The following is a 23,537-nucleotide window of genomic DNA, read 5'->3' as shown; positions in this document are numbered from 1 at the left end:
CTAAATATTTGACTAAAAGCATTGTTATAGCCATCAGCTGTACATATTCAACTTTATTATCTACCAGTTTTGATCATTACAACCATTATCACTGGAAGAAAAGAAGTGTCAGTTGGATCAAAAATGCTTGGAGCACGACAAACATTGACACTAAGATACACACAATTTGGCTAATGTCATAAATCATACTGGTAGATTTAACTCCAATATATATGATAATACACACTGAGGTGAAAAAAGCCATGGAATGCCTCCTGATATCATGTTGGACCTCCTTTTGCGTGGCATAATGCAGCAACTCATCGTGGCATGGACTCAAGTCACTGAAAGTCCCCTGCAGAAATATTGAGGCATGCTGTGTCTGTAGGTGTCCGTAAATGTAAATGTGTTGCCAGTGCAAGACTTTGTGCACAAACTTACCTCTCTATATGTCTCACAAATGTTCGGTGACATTCTTGTCGGGCAACCTGGGTGGCCAAATCTTTCACTTGAATTATTCAGAATGTTCTGACATGGCGTATTTTCATCCACGAAAATTCCATTGTTTTTTGTTAACATGTAGTCCAAGATTGGCTGCAAATGGTTTCCAAGTAGCCGAACATAATCATTTCCAGCAAGTGATCAGTTCAGCTGGAACAGAGGACACAGTCAATTCCATGGAGCCACCACCAGCTTGCACAGTGCCTTGTTGACAACTTGGGTCCATGGCCTCATCATTGGGGTCTGCGCCACACTCTAATCCTACCATCAGCTCTTACCAACTGAAATTGGGACTCATCTGACCACGCCACAGTTTTCCAGTCATCTAAGGTCCAATCAATGGTCACAAGCCCAGGAAAGGGCTGCAGGTGATGTCGTACTGTTAGCAAAGGCACTCACTCACTCAGTCGTCTGCTGCCACAGCCCATTAATGCCAAATTTCACCACACTGTCCAAACGGATATGTTGTACATCTCACACTGATTTCTACAGTCACTTCACACACTGTTGCTTGTCTATTAGCACTGTGCAAACACTGCTGCTCTTGGTCATTAAGTGAAGACCTTCGGCCACAGTGTTGTCTGAGATGAGAAGTAATACATGAGATTTGGTATTCTTGAAACCATGGACCTCAGAATATTGAATTCCCAATGATGTACAAAATGGAATGTCCCATGCAACTAGGCTCCTACTACCATTCCATATTCAAAGTCTGTTAATTCCAGTTTTGTGGACATAATCAGCTTAGAAGCCTTTCACATGCATCACATGATTATATATGGCAGTTTCACCAATGCACTGCACTTTCTTACCTATCTGTGTATATGTATATCACTATCCCATAACGTTTGTCATTATTGGAGGTTAAGCAACTTGTGTGACTTATGACATCAGTCAAATAATGTGTGTTATACATACCATTGTAGATTATTATTGTATTTGGCTTGCTGTTGACTCGTTTATGAGTGGTATGCATTTTTGATCCATCTGAAGTACTGCTTTTCTGCCAGTGTTGATGGTTGTAATAACCAAAACTGGTAAAGAATAAAGTTGAATGTTTACAGCTGATGGCTATAAAAATTCTTTTCATCAAACCACAATAGTGTCCAGCAAAATTAGTGAGACCCATTACAGGACCCAGTCCAAGCATTAATTTATTCCAATTATAAGAACTGCTTTAAATAATTAAACCATACTTTAATGTACAACACAAAAATCTTAGTCTTCCATCATAGTAACATAAAATGCACAGCTTTTTCAATTTAATTTTGGACTAACCCATGCCAACTTGGCCAAACAAGTCAATCTGACAATGCCAACAAAGACCAGTCAAACATAAGATTTGCAACACATACATTTTCTTACACCACAAACCCTAAACAATGAAAATATATTGTGCAACCTCCAGAATACTGTGTGGTCAGGTGAAACATGAAACAAACACCAGTCACAACAATAACTACAATATTTCATTTGAAAGTGTACAACGTTAAATTTGAGATTTTACACATTGTGTCTTAGAATTTCTGAATGTGTTACCTTCTCTTACTAAAATTAGTTACTTTTAGGGAATCTTAACTACATCTAGATTTACAACTTGTTCTACCAACAACTAAAACTATCTGATAGGTACTTAGGTTATGAAGTTTTATTTTTAAATATTATGAGAAGAAAAGTGGAAAGGGAGAGAAATAAAAAGACTGGGTGTGGGCGTTTAATGACGGCTGTGTAGTGTTGGAATGGGAACAGAGAAGGGGCTGGACAGTAACTAACTAACAATAACTAACGGAGGTTGTGGCCAGGAGGGTTACAGGAACATAGAATATATTGCAAGGAAAGTTCCACCTGCTCAACTCAGGAAAGCTGGTGTTGGTGGGAAGGATCCACATGGCACAGGCTACGAAGCAGTCATTTAAATGAAGGATATCAATGTCTGGCAGCGTGTTCAGCAACAGGATGGTCCACTTGTTTCTTGGCCACAGTTTGTCAGTGGCCATCCATGCAGACAGACAGTTTGTTGGTTGTCATGCCTGACCAGAATGCAGCACAGAGGCTGCAGCTTAGCTTGTAGACGACATGACCGCTTTCACAGGTAGCCCTGCCTTTGATGGGATAAGCGATGCAGTCATTTAAATGGAGATATCAGGATTGGCAGTGTGTTCGGCAATAGTGTGGTCACTTGTTTCTTGGCCACAGTTTGTCAATGGCCATTCATGCGGACAGACAGCTTATTGGTTGTCATGCCTACATAGAATGCAGCACACTGTTTGCAACTTAGCTTGTAGACCACATGACTGATTCACAGGTAGCCCTGCCTTTGATGGGATAGGTGATGTTAGCGATGACTGGAGTAGGTGGTGGTGGGAGGATGTATGGGACAAATCTTGCATCTAGGTCTGTTACAGGGGTATGAGCCATGAGGTAAGGGATAGGGAGCAGGGGTTGTGTAAGGATGGACAAATATATTGTCTAGGTTTGGTGTACAGCAAAATACCATTGTGAGAGGGGTGGGAAGGATAGTGGGGAGGAAATTTCTCATTTCAGGGCATGACGAGAGGTAATCAAAACCCTGGCAGAGAATGTAATTCAGTTGCTCCAGTCCTAGGTGGTACTGTGTTACAAGGGGAAAGTTTCTCTGTGGCTGGACGGTGGGACTTCAGGAAGTGGTGCGAGACAGAAGATAAGGCAGCGAAATTTGTTTTTTTACAAGGTTGGGAGGATAATTTTCCTCCCAACCTTGTACAAAAGCTCATCTCCCATGCAACTGAATTACATTCTCTGCCAGGTTTCAATTACCTCTCATTGTGCCCTGAAATGAGAAATTCCTTCCCCACTATCCTTCCCACCCCTCCCACAGTGGTAATCTGCCGTCCATTGAACCTACACAATATACTCATCCATCCTTACACAACCCCTGTTTCCAATCCCATACATCATAACTCTTACCCCTGTAACAGACCTAGATGCAAGATTTGTCCCATACATCCTCCCACCACCACCTACTCCAGTCATCGCTAACATCACCTATCCCATCAAAGGCAGGGCTACCTGTGAATCAGTCATGTGGTCTACAAGCTAAGTTGCAAACAGTGTGCTGCATTCTATGTAGGCATGACAACCAATAAGCTGTCTGTCCGCATGAATGGCCATTGACAAACTGTGACCAAGAAACAAGTGACCACACTATTGCCGAACACACTGCCAATCCTGATATCCTCCATTTAAATGACTGCTTCACTTCCTGTGACATGTGGATTCTTCCCAGTGACACCAGCTTTTCTGAACTGTGCAGGTGGGAACTTTCCCTGCAATACATCCTACATCCCTGTAACCCTCTGCCCTCAACCTTTGTTAATCACTGTCCTCGCCCAGCCAGCCCCTTCCCTGTTTCCATTTCAGCACTACACAGCCGTCATTACACCACCACATTGAGTCTTTTTATTATTTTTTTTCTCTCTTTTTCCATTAAGTCCTCCCCCGTCCCCAATTCTCCCCTACCCTCTGTCTCACCTGCAGCATTTCACTGTCCACCACTCCCACCATAGTATCCCTCCCCCTCACCTCCTTACCACCACCCAGTCACCACTCCCATCATGCACTGGTGCTGCTGCTCGCAGTGTGGTTTCAGTTGCCTGAGACTGCAGAGAGTGTGTGTGTGTGTGTGTGTGTGTGTGTGTGTGTGTGTGTGTGTGTGTGTGTGTGTGTGTGTCTTATTGACAAAGGCCTTAATGGACGAAAGCTTTAACTGTGAGAGTCTTTTTTGCTGTACATATCTGCAACTCAGCATCTCCACTATATGGTGAGTAGCAACTTTCCTTCTCATAGTATTGTTGCATTTCATCCTAGATTTTCTATTGTTTAAGTTTTGTTTTTCAGTATAATAATTATTTAAAACATTTTGCCATACTGTTTTACTCACCTGACAAGGTGTTGCACTTCCCCATTCACTCAATATAAGTCTATTTACTCCATGAAGAGCTGTTTCAACACATGTCTTATCAAATTCTTCTAGCTGCTGAAGCTTTGATTTTATTGTGTCAAAATCTCGTGTAAAAGGTGAAACAATTTCATAAAGTGATGAAAATGCAATCTGTACAAAGAAAGAATAACAAATTACAATGGTTATGGACTATGTAACATTAATGCACAAACTAAAGATAGTTACCAATAAGTACAAAAACTAATCACAAACAAATGTAGAGTAACTTTTGGGGGATTTCTGCACTTCTCAGATATATAAGTTTTGTTAACACGATAGCTACAGCAGATCCACTGAACATTTTAAGCTACATTTCGCTTTTGAGGTTTAAAAAAGGAGACGATTCTAGGTCTGACAATTGCAGCAGACAGTGAAGAACTTTACCCTGTATGGCCCAAAACATAAAAACATGAGGATTAACAAAGTGCCATGCCGTCATTAGAAGAAATTCTTTGGGAGTTGCGTAACACCCAAACAAATACCTGAACACATTTATAAACATCTATTATAATTGAAATTATTTGGCACAATAAAACTGTGTGCCGGACCAAGACTCGAACTCGGGACCTTTGCCTTTTGTGGGAAAGTGCTCTACTGCAGCTACTGTGCCATACTGTCAGAAATGAAGCTGTGGGGATGGGTCGAGAGTCATGCTTGGGTAGCTCAGATGGTAGAACACTTGCCTGCGAAAGGCAAAGGTCCCAAGTTTGAGTCTCGCTCCAGCACACGGTTTTAATCTGCCAGTAAGTTTCATATCAGCACACACTCCGCTGCAGTGTGAAAATCTCATTCTGGAAAAATCCCTCAGGCTGTGGCTCAGCCACGTATTCACAATATCCTTTCTTCCACGAATGCTAGTTCTGCAAGGTTCCCAGAAGAGCTTCTGGAAGTTTGGGAAGTAGGAGACGAGATAGAGCACTTGCCCGTGAAAGGCAAAGGCCCCAAGTTCGAATCTCAGTCCGGCACACAGTTTTAATCTGCCAGGAAGTTTCATATCAGTACACACTCCACTGTAGAGTTAAACTCTCATTCTGGAACTATTATTATTATTATTATTATTATTATTATTATTATTTTTACTAGTCTCTTACAAGACCAGACTCTTAATTACACCCTCCTCCTCAACAACAACCAAATGGTAACAATTACAACTTATCACTAGCTTCAGACTCACTGTTACATGGGACCATCAGTAACGATGACATTGATGAGGCATAAATATTCCCTACATCAGAGCTCTTGCAACACAAAAACTAATTTGGAAGCTGAATAGGTAAAAGAATCCACTTTTCCTCATAGAGAGCAGGAATTACTTGATGGCTTTCTAACTATCTGCCTGCATCAAACTTCTGAAGATGATATATTAATCTGTTGAAGCTAGTAAAGTGAAAATAAAATTTTTGAGCAGCTGACAAATAATCTTTATTTTGGTGAAAAGGATCCAGCAAGGGCTAACAAACAGAAAAAAAAGAGGTAGAGGTAATTCGCAAGATCTTCCCTTGACACAGTGATTACTAAGAGTTATTCCAACACCTTCGATCAGATGTGAAGTGGATGGACCAATTAAAAAATAAAGGCTGGACAAAATGTGCTTTGTAACTTCCCATCATATGATATGCCAACTGATGTTTGATCCCTCAAGTTAAGGAATTCAGTGATCTTATTATTTCCAAGCACATCAGGTAGTCTGTGGTGGACTGAAATAAAAACCATATTGCTACAGGGAAGATTCAAATCCTCAGATCAATTGGGGGTTTATCTCCTATGCAAGGGCGGTGATATGACAATTCTGACACTTGCAGTTCAATGAGAATGGCAGAATATGCTCCATCAAGTTGTTGGAACTGAGCAACTGTATAGTGGCCACTGCAATTCTATTCTACTCTAAATGGTGTGTGTGTGTGTGTGTGTGTGTGTGTGTGTGTGTGTGTGTGTGTGTGTGTGTGTGTGTGTGTGTTGGGGGGGGGGGGGGGGAGAGTTGGAATCACTTTGCTGCCCTTATACAGACTGGATGGTTTCTGCATGGTAGCTAAAAGGCCTAAGCATCTTTCGTCCTGTGATGAGACGTCTATGGAGGCTCAATGGAGTCATTAAAATTGACATTGTCTCATTGGCTGATGTCTGATCATCTACTTCATTCTGGGCAAGGATCATGACAGGTCTAAAAAATTTGAGGGATTGGACCAAGTAACACATCTTGAAAACATGAAGGTTCACAGCGCTGGCCACATCTGTAGAAAACACTTGCTGGCCAATGAATGTGATGTCTTCCATGGGTGACAGATAAATCCAGATTCAGAGCTAGGTGGAGTACTTGGGACTAATGATGGCCTTAACAAATCATGTCTGGTGCCAGTTATTTTGTGGCACACTATAATAATAATAATAATAATAATAATAATAATCATCATCATCCTGTAGTCTTTGTTCACTAACCTCTTCAGCTTCTCATAACTGTTTTCTATCCTTATACTATCCACCATCTGGTATCTTCTATGTCCTTTTCTTCTTCTTCTATTCACCATTCCTTCTACAGCATCCAACAGTAAACAATTTCTCTCATCCACTGTCCAAGCCAATTCTGTTACCTCTTCCTGATTACCTTTAAAATTTCTCTCCCTTCCCCCCACCCTCTCTTCTAAACACCACCCCAGTTCTCACTTTGTCTACCCATCTTATCCCTTCCATCTTCCTCCTAAGCCAGATTTCAAATGCTTCTGTCCTTTCTTCCTGTTTCCCCCAGTGACCATGTCTCAGCCCTGTGTAAATCCACATTTCATATAAAGCACTCCACTATTTCTTTCATAGGTCCCTGTCAATGCACCCACATAGAAGACTCTTCTCTTATTAAATGTCTCACTACCCTCGAAATTGTGCTTTCCTCTGCTGTCTCATTCCCAAGCTGTACTTGTATTTTTTGTTTTAGGTATAGATTCTTAATCAGCCTTCTATCCTTCCAATCGATTTCATTCTTAGAATGTCCATTCATTTAGTCCACTGTACTCTATCAAAGGCTTTCTTCAAGTCAACGAAAACAGTAAAAACTTTTCTTCTTGCTTCAATGTATCTCTCACCTACAATTCTCAACAGCCAAACTGCAACTCTTGTACCTTTACCTCTTCTAAATTCATGCTGTTCCTCTGCAATACCTTTATCCAGTCTTTCATAAAGTCTTATACTCATCACTCTTAGTAGAACTATTTCTCCTTGAGAAATCAAACTTATGGTTCTAAAAATCCTCACTTTTATTGGCATTGCTTTTCTTCTCAATCGGTATCATCACTGTGAAGAGAAATTTATCAGTCCATCCACCTTTCTCATATATCTTATTACAAGGCTAAATTAACTCATTCATACCACTACCCCCAAGGTTCTTAAACAACTCTGCTGGTAATCCATTCTTTCCACTTCATCTCTCTTAAGTCCTTTCTACTTCTCTTCTTAAAATACAGCATCCTTTGCCTGCTTCTATCATAAGAAAAGCACAGAGACAGAACAGAAGCATGGAGTCATCTCTACGTTTTAGCAGACAATGTTGAAATAAAGAAATCAATAAATTAAAGCTTAAAGCTTACTAAGAAATTTATAGTAATCTCAATGTTTGTGTAGTGTCAACAGCTATTAGCTGCTTAACACACTTTGATGTCCATTTGATGCAACAGATCATGACGAGCAATTTATTAGTTGGAATGATGTGAACTGTTGGAACATGAAACCTAACATCACTTCCAACAACCTTATATGATACGGAACTTATAATCCTTAAGCATTAAGATTCAGTCCAATTATCTTCCATTGGATAACATGAAAATCAACAGAACAATTATTCCTCTAAAGACAGACTCTTCAAATATGCTTCATAACAAAAGGCAGAAATAAAGAATTAACAACTGGGAAATTTAAAGCAACTTATATTATGTAAATCATACAGCACTGTTTCAAAACTGCCGGATTTTAATAAGCAACTTACAAAAGTAAATGAATAATAATATATACTTAAATGTCATGCAAAAATGAATTATCAATACTTCTGTTCATAATTCTTACCAATGCTACAAATTCAAGTTTACTATGGACAGCTAGGTAGTCCAATAATGTGTTTATTCCATGAATTGCGAGGTTATGTCTGGTATATACTTCACCACTCTCAGGCAAAGCAACAGGTCTTGTCATCGACAATGACACATCAACAACTATTACCGTTGGCATCTTTGCACTGACTGTCAATCGTTGGGGCTACCTAAGCAATCAGGAAAACAGTTACATACATTATAAAAGACAATTGGGGGTGGTTAAATGTAAAATATAATACACATGAAATCATTTAAAGTGGCTTTGGAGAATAGCAGTAGACATTTACAGTCAAAATTATGATAGGCCTATTTGATAAATAGAGATGTATATTACACATAACAGTTTTCTTCTTCTTGATAAAGAATGCCGATTGAGAATAATGTGAGATGAGCATGTTAATCCGAGATCTACATTTAATAAATAAGGATTCCTGTTTTATGGGCATTATGCCGAGGTCCAAGGCAAGTTTCTGTGGCAAAAGTTTCATCTCATAAAGTTAGAGACGTCACTAAGGCGATACAGATTCAAACAATGGTTTCAAACTGAAATAAGCTAAGCTGAGAATGTCTGCACAGTAAGAACAGCATTTAACATTCTGGGGAGAATATGGTCATTAGAAATGAGCACAAAATTGAATGGCACAAGAATTAGGGAGGAAAAGGCAGTACCCTCAAAGGAACTATCCCAGCATTTGCCTTAGTGATTCAGGAGAGAGACACAAATCTGAATGGATAAACAGGGATGGTTGGTTGGTTTGTGGGATTAAAGGGACCAGACTACTATGGCCATCGGTCCCTTGTTCCATAAAAACTAAAACCACCCGAAGAGAATAAAAAACGAACAACAGGAAAGACAGCAGACGAAACAGGACATGAAATACTCTGACAGAGACCAGACAAAACAAATTAAAACACACAGTGTGACGGTGGTTGGCCGACCGTAGAGAAAAAGAGGAAAAGCCAACCACCAAGAACACTTTAAAAACTCAGTTTAAAATCAGAGGCTAAAAGCCAGAATCAACACTAAAAAAAAAACAAAAAACACTCAGATTAAAGGATAAAAAACCCCTGCCCAAATAAAACACAAAACCAAGTCCACCATGGTAGAGTCATCTGATAAAAGAGCAGAGAGCGTGTCAGGCATTGCAAAAGTCTGCCTGAGCACGGTTAAAAGGGCGCACTCCGACAGAATATGGACCACCGTCAAGGACGCCAAACAACTACAAAGAGGGGGATCCTCACGACACAGTAAATAACTGTGCGTGAGTCGGGTGTGGCCAATGCGGAGCCGACAAAGGACGACTGAGTCCCTGCGGTTGGCTCGCACTGACAACCGCCACACAGTCGTCATGTCCTTGACGGCACGGAGTTTGTTAGGGGTGGTCAGACCGCGCCATTCAGCATCCCAAAACGAGAGAACTTTGCGGCGTAAGACTGCCCGCAAATCAGCCGCCAGGAGGCCAATCTCCAGAGATGGCGCACTGGTGGCCTCTTTTGCCAGGCGGTCAACAGTTTCATTGCAAGGTATACCAACATGGCCTGGGGTCCAAACAAAGACCACAGACCTGCCGCTACGGGCGAGAGTATGCAGGGACTCCTGGATAGCAATCACCAGACTAGAACAAGAGAAACACTGGTCGAGAGCTCGTAAACCGCTCAGGGAATCGCTACAGATAACGAAGGACTCACCTGAGCAGGAGCGGATATACTCTAGGGCACGAAAGATGGCGACCAGCTCAGCAGTGTAAACACTGCAGCCAGCCGGCAACGAACGTTGTTCAGAATGGTCCCCTAGAGTTAGTGCATAACCGACTAGACCAGCAACCATCGAACCGTCGGTGTAGACAACGCCAGAGCCCTGATACGTGGCCAGGATGGAATAAAAGCGGCGTCGGAAGGCCTCCGGAGGGACTGACTCCTTCGGGCCATGTGCCAAGTCGAGCCGAAGGCAAGGGCGAGGCACACACCACGGGGGTCTACGCAGAGGGGCCCGGAAAGGAGGTGGAACAGGGAAACACCCAAGCCAGGAGAGAAGCTGTTTCACACGTACGGCGATCGGACAACCCAACCGGGGCCGCCGTTCTGGCAGATGAACGACTGACTGCGGGAAGAGGACACAATAATTTGGATGCCCGGGCAAGCTAAAAACATGGGCAGCATAAGCAGCCAGTAATTGTTGGCGTCGTAACCGTAGTGGAGGGACACCTGCCTCCACAAGTATGCTGTCCACAGGGCTGGTTCGGAAGGCACCAGTGGCAAGGCATATCCCGCTGTGGAGGATTGGGTCCAGGACCCGCAACGCAGATGGGGATGCTGAGCCATAAGCCAGACTCCCATAGTCCAGACGGGACTGGATTAACACCTGGTAAAGCCGTAGGAGAGTAGATCGGTCGGCGCCCCACCTGGTGTGGCTCAGGCATCGCATAGCATTTAGATGCCACCAACACGCCTGTTTAAGCTGCCGAATATGAGACAGCCAAGTCAACCGAGCATCAAAAACCATCCCCAAAAACCTATGTGACTCCACCACTGTAAGAAGCTCGCCGTCAAGATAAAGCCGCGGCTCCGGGTGAACAGTGCGTCGCCGGCAGACATGCATAACGCAGGTATTGGCTTTGGAAAACTGAAAACCATGCGCTAAAGCCCAAGACTGCGCCTTGTGGATTGCGCCCTGTAGCTGACGTTCAGCAACTGCAATGCCAATAGAGCTGTAGTAAAGGCAGAAGTCGTCAGCACACAGGGAAGTGGAGACAGTATTTCCCACAGCCGCAGCAAGCCCGTTAATAGCTATTAAAAACAGACACCCACTGAGAACAGAACCCTGTGGCACACCGTTCTCCTGGACTTGGTAGGAACTATATGAGGCCGCGACGTGCACGCGGAAAATACTATACGACAGAAAATTGCGGATATAGATCGGTAGAGGGCCCCGAAGACCCCATCCATGAAGCGTAGAAAGGATGTGATGACGCAATGTCGTATCATACGCATTCCGCATGTCGAAAAAGACAGCAACCAGATGCTGACGGCGGGCAAAGGCAGTACGGATGGCCGACTCCAGGCTCACCAGATTGTCGGCGGCGGAGCGGCCATTACGGAACCCACCCTGAGACGGAGCCAGAAGGCCTCGAGACTCCAGTACCCAATTCAAGCACCGGCTCACCGTCCGTTCAAGCAACTTGCAAAGAACGTTGGTGAGGCTAATGGGACAGTAGCTGTCCACCTCCAAAGGGTTCTTCCCTGGTTTCAAAATGGGGACAACAAGACTTTCCCTCCATTGCGACGGAAACTCACCCTCGACCCAAATGCGGTTGTAAAGATCGAGGAGGCGTCGCTGGCAGTCCACTGAAAGGTGTTTCAGCATCTGAGAGTGGATGCTATCTGGCCCAGGAGCGGTATCAGGACAAGCGGCGAGGGCACTTCGAAATTCCCACTCACTGAATGGAACATTGTACAATTCAGGATGGTGAGTGCGAAAAGAAAGACTCCGACGTTCTATCCGCTCCTTAATGGAGCGGAAGCCCAAGGGGTAGTTGGCAGAAGCGGAATTCATAGCAAAGTGCTCTGCCAAGCGGTTTGCAATGACGTCGGAGTCATTACAAACTGCTCCATTCAGCGAGAGCGCAGGGACACTGACAGGGGTCCGATAGCCATAGAGGCGGCGAATCTTGGACCAAACCTGTGATGGAGTGACATGGAGGCCAATGGTGGACACATACCGCTCCCAGCACTCCTGCTTGCATTGGCGGATAATGCAGCGGGCTCGCGCACGCAGCCGTTTGAAAGCGATAAGGTGGTCGATTGAGGGATGTCGCTTGTGACGCTGGAGCACCCGCCGGCGAGCTTTAATCGCTTCAGTGATCTCAGGCGACCACCAAGGCACAGTCCGCCGCCGAAGGGACCCAGAAGAACGGGCAATGGCAGAGTCGGCGACAGTAACGATGCCGGTGGTGACCGATTGAACCACTGCATCAATGGCATCGTTAGAGAGAGGCTCAATAGCGGCAGTGGAGGAGAACAAGTCCCAGTCAGCCTGATTCATAGCCCATCTGCTAGGGCGCCCAGAAGACTGACGCTGTGGCAGTGACAGAAAGATCGGAAAGTGGTCACTACCACACACGTCGTCATGCACTCTCCATTGGACAGACGGTAAGAGGCTAGAGCTACAGATTGAAAGGTCAATGGCGGAGTATGTGCCATGCGCCACACTGAAGTGTGTGAAGACACCATCATTAAGATCGAGAGATCGAGCTGCGCCAATAAATGCTCAACGATGGCGCCTCGACCTGTTGCCACTGACCCACCCCACAGATGGTTATGGGCGTTAAAGTCGCCCAGTAACAGGAAAGGTGGAGGCAATTGAGCTATCAGAGCAGCCAGGACATGCTGCGCGACATCACCATCCGGTGGAAGGTAAAGACTGCAGACGGTAACAGCCTGTGGCGTCCACACCCGAACAGCGACAGCCTCTAAAGGTGTGTGAAGAGGTACAGACTCGCTGTGAAGAGAGTTCAGGACATAGATGCAGACGCCACCAGACACCCTTTCATAAGCTGCCCGGTTCTTATAATAACCCCGATAGCCACGGAGGGCGGGGGTTCGCATTGCCGGAAACCAAGTTTCCTGCAGAGCAATGCAGAGGAAAGGGTGAAGGCTGATAAGTTGGCGGAGCTCAGCTAGATGGTGGAAGAAACCGCTGCAGTTCCACTGGAGGATGGTGTTGTCCATGGCTGAGAAAGGCTTGACGGGACTGGGAAGGGAGATTACGCCGCTGGGTCACCTGCTGCCTCCGATTTAGCACCTGTGATAGTGCTTTCCATGGCATCTGATGGACCGGCGAGATGGAGGTCCTCAGCGGACGCCAGAATCTCCACCGCATCCTCAGACGCAGAGCTGGAAGGTTGCGGTGGGATGGCTGCCACCACGAGTTCCTTGGGCTGAGAGCTCTTCTTGGGTTTCTCACTCCGTTCCTTTGGTCACACCGGCTGTGAGGGCTTCACCGATTCAGTCTCCGGGACGGAGGAGGATCGTGAAGCCCTACGACCAGCTGATTGAGGGCACTTACGCCATTGTCGGTCGTCAGGCTTCTCACTGGCGGAAACCTGGGAAGGGAGGGACCCAAGGGACCCCTTTCGAGCGTGAGAAGCCGAAGAAGTTGGACACTTCTCCGGCTTAGAAGTGGGGACGGATGTCCCCGATGGGGGGGATGGTGTTGCTCCTGAGGTAGGTGGCGCAGGAGCAACCCGGTGGGTAGAGCCCCCCACTGGCGAGGGGGAGGAGGAGTTTTACTACTCGTTGATCTGGCCACAATAGGAGAAACAGACGGGGCTAGCACAGGTGTTGTAGCAGCAGCGTAGGAAGATGCCATTCTCACAGGATGGAGTCGGTCATATTTCCTCTTGGCCTCACTATAGGTTAGTCGGTCCAGGGTCTTGTATTCCATGATTTTACGCTCTTTCTGGAAAATTCGGCAGTCTGGCAAGCAAGGTGAATGGTGCTCCCCGCAGTTGACACAGATGGGAGGCGGGGCACATGGAGTATTGGGATGTGATGGGCGTCTGCAATCTCGACATGTGAGGCTGGAAGTGCAGCGAGAAGACATATGGCCGAACTTCCAGCACTTAAAGCACCGCATCGGGGGAGGGATATAGGGCTTAACGTCACATCGGTAGACCATCACTTTGACTTTTTCCAGTAATGTATCCCCTTCGAAGAACCAAGATGAAGGCACCGGTAGCAATCTGATTTTCCTTCGGACCCCGATGAACGCGCCGGACGAAATGTACACGTCGGCGCTCTAAATTGGCGCGCAGCTCTTCATCAGACTGCAAAAGAAGATCCCTATGGTAAATAACTCCCTGGACCATATTTAAACTCTTATGGGGTGTGATCGTAACGGCAACATCCCCCAACTTGTCACAAGCGAGTAACCGTCGTGACTGGGCAGAGGATGCCGTTTGTATCAGGACTGACCCAGAGCGCATTTTTGACAAGCCCTCCACCTCCCCAAACTTGTCCTCTAAATGCTCGACAAAGAACTGTGGCTTTGTGGAGAGAAAAGACTCCCCATCAACCCTCGTACAAACTAAGAAGCGGGGCAAATAACTGCTACTGCCATCCTGAGACTTACGTTCCTCCCACGGTGTGGCCAGGGAGGGGAACGTTTTCGGATCGTACTTCTGAGCATTCAACTGAGCCCGAGAACGCTTAGAGACTGCTGGCGGCTGACCACCAGCGAGAGACGATGTATCACGCTTCATTGCGGGTCATCCGCCCTGATGCCACATACTCCGACCAAGCGCCCTCCCCACGAGCGCCACCCAGCCACGGCAAGAGCCACCTGGCAGGATGGCCGTTGCCGGGAGTCCCGATACCCCAGGAGGATAGGCATCTACTCCTTGGCATAAGTGGGGAGTTAACAGCGCAGGCATCAGTAGAGCGATCCCTGTGTTGTCAGGGGGCTACAACCAACAGGGTACAAGGCGGCTCAACCACAACGTACTGGCTACCGTGCTGGATGTTAGGTAACATGTGGTCCATGGTCGCCGTCGGTGCAGAAAGAGGCACTGCACAGTGCAAGGTGTTATCTGCACGCAGAAAAAGAGTCATGCCCAAGAGATGGAGAGCGGACAGGACTGCAGTTCAATGGTGTATAAGCTGGCGAAAGGTCTGATTGCAAGATGGACACAATGCACCAAGTAAGGCGCCCTTCCCCAATCGGTTCGCTCTTTGGAAAATTTTGAGAGATGGAGGTCAAACCCAACAGGGGACCATCATAGAAGGCCGAAATGTTTGAGACTCCTTTTAGTCGCCTCTTACGACAGGCAGGAATACCGCGGGCCTATTCTAACCCTCGAACCCACAGGGGGCGATAAACAGGGGTGTGAATCCTACTCTTCCCAAATTTTAGTACAGTGACTTAATCCCAAAAGGCAGTACAGTACCTTAACCATCACAACCTTGCATAATTTGTATGGAATATGAATCTCCAAATATACACAGGGTGGATGAAAAATGGAAACAGTGTGAGAAATGCATGCTGGGACATAAATGCAGAATGCAGTGGAAGACTCTGCAGGAGAGATGCTAAGTAGCTCGTTACGGGCTTTTGTTGAAGTTTCGAGAACATACCTTCACTGAGAAGTCAAGCAGTATATTGCTCCCTCCTATGTATATCTCGTGAAGAGACCATGAGGATAAAATCAGAGAAATTAGAGGCCACACAGAGGCATACCGACAATCCTTCTTTCCACGATCAATACAAGACTGGAATAGAAAGGAGAACCGAGAGAGGTACTCAAGGTACCCTCCACCACTCACCATCAGGTGGCTTGCGGAGTATGGATGTAGATGAAGATGTAGAAGCTATGCAAACCTGCAGGTCGTGCCTTATATTTTATCACAAATAGCACCTGTGCTATGTCCTCAATATGTTGCAAGAGGCAGTCATAGTCAGAACAGTGTTCTGTGTAGTTATGAGTGCATTAGAATGGAGAAAAGGAAATTCAAACAGAGTTGGTTCTTGTATTGCACATTCTTCTGTAACCAAGGGAGCCAAAGTGTTTGGTGTTTCACAAAGCATTATATCAAAGATTCATACGACATACAAGTGAAATGGAAAAACACCATCTGCTAAGCCACAATATGGACAAAAGTGAGTGAGGGAGAGTGTGTGTGTGTGTGTGTGTGTGTGTGTGTGTGTGTGTGTGTGTGTGTGAGTGAGTGAGTGTGAGAGAGAGAGAGAGAGAGAGAGAGAGAGAGAGAGAGAGATTGTGAAGGACAATCACTGAAGAGGATTGTGATGAAAAATAAGTACAGGATTGCTGCAATGGTCACTGAATCTACACACCTCATATTACTGTAAAACAAGCAATGGAAATATAATGGAGAAAAGACTCTTTCAAATTTAAAAAAAAAATGAGCTGTAGTAAATAATTAAAAAAACAGAAAGAAGTTATAATCAAGCTCTTAACAGTAGCAGGGAAAGGAAGGAAAGAGAAACATTGGGATTTAACATTCTGTCCACTACAAAATCATTAGAGATAGAATTTGAGCCTCAAACTGATCAAGAATGAGAAAAGAAACTGACCATTCGATTTTTTAAAGGAACCATTCTGGGAATTTAGAGAAACTACAGATCACACAAAACAGGATGACTAGCCAGGGATTTGTGTCCTGATCCTCCCATAAGAGAGCATTGCAAGTGGTAATGATAAACATCAATGGCCATAATTTTACATAATAGTATGCAAACCACTACAATGTAAATGGCAGAGGTTACTCACAATAATACCCCAAATTAGGGGTTCTTCTCATTTCAATAACATATGAAATGAAGGAAAGATGTCTATGAGTTCTGTAAATAATTTAATCTTGCCATCGCAAACCCCAGAGAGATGATTGGTAGGAAGCTGAAAATATCTCTAGATCCTTCACTTAAAACTAATTCTTGAAACTTCATGAGTTCGTTTTCCCAAAATAAATGGTGTCTATCTTCAGGTGTCTGTCAATTCAGATTTTTCAACATTTCTGAGACACTCTCTCTTGAGTCATACAATCCTGTGACCATTCACACCATATTTCTTTGTGCACACTTAGTATCTCCTGTTATTATTTGTTATGCGTGCCTTACATTTGAGTAATGTTCTATAATGGGATGCACAAGTGATTTGTATGCCGTTCACTTTACAGACGAACTGCAATTTCTCAGTATCCTGTCAATGAACTAAGTACTGCCACCTGTATTATCTACAGCTGAGTCTCAGTGACTGTTCCATTTCATATTCCCGAAAATTGTTACAGTCACATATTTGTAGGAGCTGACCGAGTCCAACTATAGCTCACTGATGTTGCTCTCGTATGATGCTTTTCTGCATTTTGTGAAGTGCACAATTTTGCATTTCTGAATGATTAAAACAAGTTGCCAATCTTTGCACCATATAGAAATCCTCAATGGGAGTCAAATTTTGTTTGATATTCCATATAATCATACGTTTGTTAATAAACTTCGCTCTGGTATTGAGTTAAATTTTTTTTTCAGAAGTCACGATATACCACATCCAGCAGATTGACTTGATCCTTGCTTTTACAAATGTCACGTGAGAAAAGCCCAAGTTAGATTTTCCATGATTGACATTATCAGACACTGTGCTGGTTGGCATGGAGGAGGTCATTCTACTTGAGGCGCCTCACTATGTTGACCTGTAAACATGTTCTAGGATTAGGATTATTCAACAGATGGATGCCAATGAGAGTGTGTGGTAATTTTGTGGATCACTTCAGCTACACTTTTTGTTACATACAGGTGTGGCCTGTGCTTTCTTCCAATTACTGGGCACAGTCTTTAGTTTGAGGGAGTACCAGGAAAAAGCAATCTGAAGGATCAGATAAAGTTACTACATAGAAATGTATGTTACTGAAACTTCAAATTCTGGCTTTTTAAATGTATACATTCTAATCATCAGTATGAAGCTCCATGAACATAAAGGAGTAGGAAGAAGAATAAGAAGAAAAAGAAGAAGAAGGGAGATGCTGTAACAAGTGAGTGGACACTCTTGTAAATGCACAAACCACTTAAATGCATTAAAAATATTCTGCCAGGACAAAGTCACGACTGATAAATTGCTCACTGTAGATTTAAATGAAATCTAAAAAACGCACAATAAAACTGTAAAAAGAAAATGATGTGATAATGTTTTTACCAGACAGGTATAAAAATGAAAGATTTGAGGTGATCATATTTTCTTGACAAAATTACAAATCTACTTTTCACAAAACTGGTTGGTTATCATAAAAAACGTATCACAGCATGCAAGCATGGTAGTTTGGAAAAGATTATTTTAGATGCTGCACACAGCAAAACTAACTTACAGAAATCTTAAATATATTTATTGAGAAAGTGTTTTTATTATGTTTTAAGACTTGGCCAATAACTGGTTGCTTTGTTGCTAGGTCAGCAATACTTCAGCAATGCAATAATATTTTATTCACATGCTACGTATGCTCAGTGATTTTATTTCTTTTACAGCACTGAAATTAAATTACAGTTAATGAAATGTTCCGAGCTATTACGCCATGGTTGAATGGATTTCACTTTGGGCTCTTAAGGTGAAATTCATTTGACCACGACATAACAGCCCGGAACATTTTATTAATTGTAGCTCTTCCGGCCATGAAAGTTTATATTTTATAGCATGGAAGTTGTTTTTACTTATTTATTGATCCCCCCCCCCCCCACACACACACACAAAATTGCAGCTCTTTTATATTTCTTAGAGCAGGAAAATCATCAATTGTACTTGTAACATATGGATTTGGCTTAAAACCTGCAGCATTTATAATGTGGTCAAGATACAGAGTTTGCAAGTTCGGGATTGAGTATTTCTCTAATTTCAAGCTCAAATTCGCAAACTGTGGACAAGACAGAATGTTTGTTCCCCAACTGACTGAGAAAAACAATGATGTCATCAAGATACCTGAGACACACATTGTACAAATCAGTAAACCGCTAAAATGTAGTGGAAGAATTCCTTAGCCCAAAAGGCAACCTGAGACATTCACACAACCTGCACAGCATCAAGAAAACCATTCTGGCTCTATCTTGAGATCATATATAAAGTGAAAAAATGCTTGTAATTCCCTAAGCAGTTGCCCACCTTGTCTAGTCGTAGTATCGCATAAATATCTGGCATGATAACTTTGTTTCCTCTTGCATGTAGACATATAAGCAATAGGTATTTTCCCCTCTGATTCTCTATGTACATAAAATGACAATGGTCTGCACCCAAAGGATAGAAGAAGGCCAGATTATGCCCCTGTTTAACTGCTGCTTTATATTTTCCCTTATATCGAGTACAGTATTCTGAGCTACTGGCTGCGTGTCTCCAGTCAGGATTTTGTGTTGTGTTAAGTCAGTGGCAGGAAAATACTGTCTATCCTTGAACAACCATGTGAATCACTCCAATACCAGTTATAACATATTTAAATTCAACAAATGTGACAGTCTTTCTTTTTACTGATTTTAAATGAATGGTAGGACTGAAACTTCCTGGCAGATTAAAACTGTGTGTCTGACCGAGACTCTGCAAGGTTTGCAGGAGAGCTTCTGTAAAGTTTGGAAGGTAGGAGATGAGATACTGGCATAAGTAAATCTGTGAGGACCGGGTGTGAGTCATGCTTCGGTAGCTTAGATTGTAGAGCACTTGCCCGTAAAAGGCAAAGGTCCCGAGTTCGAGTCTCGGTTGGGCTCACAGTTTTAATCTGCCAGGAAGTTTCAGTCCTACCATTCATTTAAAATCAGTAAAAAGAAAGACTGTCACATTTGTTGAATTTAAATATGTTATAATTGGTATTGGAGTGATTCACATGGTTGTTCAAGCAATTTTTTCGAATTTATTGGGCATGATACAGGTAGCAATAACTTTGATCCACAACTGCTGAATTTTGAGCGAATTGCTGAATGAAGCTGACGATGATCCAGAGCTTCTAACAAAGGTTATAATAGGTAACAGAACATGGGTGTATGGGTATGATGTTGAAACCAAGATCCAACCGTCCCAGTGGAAAATGCCTGGGGGAAAAAGAAACCTACCTGAAACTTGTGCACCATTTGCGTGAAGTAATCCAAAGAAAAGGACCAGAATTTATGCAAAACTACTTGCAGAAATTGCATCACAGTGATGCTCCCACTCACACCTCGATATTCGTTTGTGATATTTTGGCAAAAAATAAAAAAAAACATTACGTTGCCTCAGTCATCATATTCACTGGATATGACCTCCTGTGACTTCTTTTCATCCCCGCAGCTGAAGAGAACCATCAGAGGACGTTATTTTCCCATGACTGATTAGATAAAAACAGAATCGTTGAAGGATGCAAACGCTGTAACAAAAAGTGAGTTCCAGAAGTGCTTCCAAGATTGGAAAAAGTGCTGATACGTTGATGAATAAATAAAGATTATTTAAGAAAAATAAAAATTCCCACTACATTTGATCACACCTCATATTTTTTACCATGGCAACATTTTCAACCTGTTCAAAGTAATCCAACCATACAAGGACAAGTATTTCTTCTCTGATACTTTCAGCTTGTTGTATTCCTCTTTTTGCATGCAATTGGAGGTGGATGTTAACTTCATCTCTTGTAAGCAAATCAACCATCAGCTCTTTGGTTTTGATAGTTATCAACAGAACTTTGACATCCCATCAAAGTTTCTGAGGTGTGTTCCTTCAACACTAATGCAACTGTGTGGAGACCATAAGGTTCCCTGTCAACAGGGGGAAAAAAATGTATACTAAGTGACAGTACACGATCTTTACCAGCCAGAAGATAATGTTGCCCTGCACAATCAAGTTTGCCACCTTGGAAAATCCTTGAATACAGATTGGAAGATATCATTTTAATGGAAGCTTGGGGCGGAAGAAGAACTGACTCTCTGTCCTTAGGCTGAATATCTCTTTCCCAGAAGTGTTTCCATTATTTGTCTAAAAGTTCTCACAATTTGTGGCTTTATACTCGCTTTAAGATTACACTGTGATTGACAGATTGCAAGGGGAGGGCAGTACTGCTGGCCTGCAGCCAGCTATGTTTCACAAGGTGCTGCACGTACCTACAGAATAAGCATCACAGCAAGCATGTGGTGCTCCAAAGAACTACAATTGGATGGCGGCTGGCCCCAACCACTCAACTCACTGAAACATCAAACACAAAGTAATTTAGTATCAACTGCCAAGATGCTGGATAAGAAAAGTAGAAATTTTATTGTTTAACAGCATTTGAACCAATTATGGATGGTTACGTTCTAATGAAGGATGCTGTGGACCCTGCAAATAAATCGTTGCTTATTAATTACAAAATAATGTATCTTTATTGCATAGAGTATCCATGTTACCCACTTCCAGCATGAATTCATCTTCCGCCACAGCTATGCAGACAAAGCTTTAGGTCAGACTGTCAGATATGTTAATGAGGACACACAAAAACAAACACACACACAAATAAAGTTGGATTTGTGAGTTGTAACAATCCCACTCAGTTAAATTCCATGCTGTGCCGGCCACCTTTAGAAGCACTACCAAGCTAGTAAATTGAAGAGGAAACACAAGAACCTAATTGTACAGTCAACAAGTCACTGTAAATCTAATATATTATCAGTCAGTTATAGGGTTTGTGATGTCACCTTGTCAATTTGTCACTTTAACATCCAGCTTCATTATCAAATTTAAGCTGTCAACATAAAATTCAACACTGACAACGGTTATATTGAAATTGTCTCTCCATGGGCAGTACACCAAATAACACCAACATGGTTTGCTTATAAAAATACTGCTCATAAATTCAACAGTTCACTTTCACTTACATGCAGAATCTACAATCAAAAACACTTTCATCATACAGTAAAAAATATTTGAAGGCAGACCCCCAACAATTAGAGAGGAGTATCACTGCTGGATATAATATACAAGATTCTTTCTAAGTCCTTTTGAACAGGACAGAGCCGCAATTGGACCCACAAATCGGGGAATACCAGGGAGGTTCTAGAAAGGGTAGATCACATTCAGAACAAGTACTACACCTTAAAAACATCATGGCATACCAAAAATCACGTGCAAAGACATACACAATCTCTTTCATTGATTTCAAAATGACATACGATTCAACTGACAGAGAATCCTTATTATCAGTCCTGGAAGAAATGGGTTTGGATAAGAAAACAACTAATATTATAAGAGCAACCCTTACAAATACATTTTCGAAAGTTAAATTTACAGGCAAATTATTGGAACCCTTTGAAATAAAACAGCAGTGTGACAGGGGGATGGGCTCTCACTGTTGCTGTTCAATTGTGCACTTGAGAAAGTAGTCAGAGAATGGAATACAAATATTAAGAGTGGTATAAGACTGGGTTACAAAAAGAAGAAACAAAGTAAATTGCATTGCTTTTGCAGATGATATGGCCCTGTTTGCTGAAACAATAGAAGAAGCATGGGAGCAAATCCTTGAACTAAGGAAATAAGCAACTAAAATAGCTCTTCACATCTCCTTTGAAAAAAGATATTGACAAACATCAAGCATTCATGTAAATACCTCAAAGTTCAAGAACAAAAGATTGAAATAGCAAAATAATTCAAATATCTCAGAGAATGAATTAGCTGGAATGCTGAGGAAAGCAAAGCAATGGAATCCAGAAAAAATAAACTCGAATTGGCCTTCCAACTAACAAAAAATATATACAACAAAAAATCCCTTTCATGGTGGTCCAAAATCACACATTGATTAAGCCAGAAGCACTGTATGCAGCAGAAACACTAAACAGAAAGAAAAATTTTAAGAAGAATCATAGGATCAAAATTTCCAGACAATAACATTATGTAGGCCCTACATCAAAAATGAAACTCTCTAAAAGAAAACTGAAAAACTTTCAGATGCTATGTGTAAAAGGGGGATACATTTTTATGATCATCTCCTCACAATGAATTCCAACAGATTAACCAAACAAATCTTTGACATTTTCTGTAACCGCAGAACAAAACCCAACTGGTTTAAAGAAACTGAGAAAGACCTAGTAGAATTAAAGATTCCAGAAAATTCACTTATGGACCAAACAGCTAAATTAATTACTAAAGATGAAAACATTCCAAGACAAATCCACACAAAAGCCCAAACCTTTCATCTCGGAAGAAGAGAGGAAAAGAAGGTCAGAAAGTATGAAGAAATACTGGGCCCTAAGAAAAGAACAACACACAAAGAAATGATTGATTCAACGTAACCCCCCCCCCCCAAAAAAAAAAGAAGAAGAAGAAGAAGAAGAAGAAGAAGAAGAAGAAGAAGAAGAAATATTTAGACAGTTAAATGAAAAGTCTGTACCTTTAATGGCCCAAGGAGTTGCAAGGAAGGAAAAAATGACCCTCTACTTCAGTCATACTAAATACACACTTATGAAAAGACAACATGGTTGATCTTTAGGTAGACACCAAAATACAACTTTAACGTAATTTACAAACTGT

The 23,537-nt window shown here is 42.7% G+C and overlaps 1 protein-coding gene across 8 annotated transcripts in view; it reads right to left on the bottom strand.

The window, feature by feature from the left end:
* LOC126271959 (integrator complex subunit 14) overlaps window positions 1-23,537 on the bottom strand; it is a 104,811-nt gene that overhangs the window by 23,773 nt on the left and 57,501 nt on the right. For 4 of the 8 annotated variants that reach the window (XM_049974402.1, XM_049974403.1, XM_049974406.1 and 1 more), the window contains 3 exons: window positions 21,140-21,221; window positions 8,507-8,699; window positions 4,400-4,570 (listed from right to left, as the gene is read on the bottom strand). In XM_049974402.1, the coding sequence (XP_049830359.1) occupies window positions 4,400-4,570; window positions 8,507-8,668 (333 nt within the window). In that variant the 5' untranslated portion in view covers window positions 8,669-8,699; window positions 21,140-21,221. The remainder of the gene's footprint in view (window positions 1-4,399; window positions 4,571-8,506; window positions 8,700-21,139; window positions 21,222-23,537) is intronic. The other 4 variants (XM_049974407.1, XM_049974409.1, XM_049974410.1 and 1 more) reach the window with 1 other exon arrangement.

The sequence above is a fragment of the Schistocerca gregaria genome, chromosome 5 (assembly GCF_023897955.1).
Source record: "Schistocerca gregaria isolate iqSchGreg1 chromosome 5, iqSchGreg1.2, whole genome shotgun sequence".
Taxonomy (NCBI): Eukaryota; Metazoa; Arthropoda; class Insecta; order Orthoptera; family Acrididae; genus Schistocerca; species Schistocerca gregaria.
This window is presented reverse-complemented; position numbering and strand designations above follow the sequence as displayed.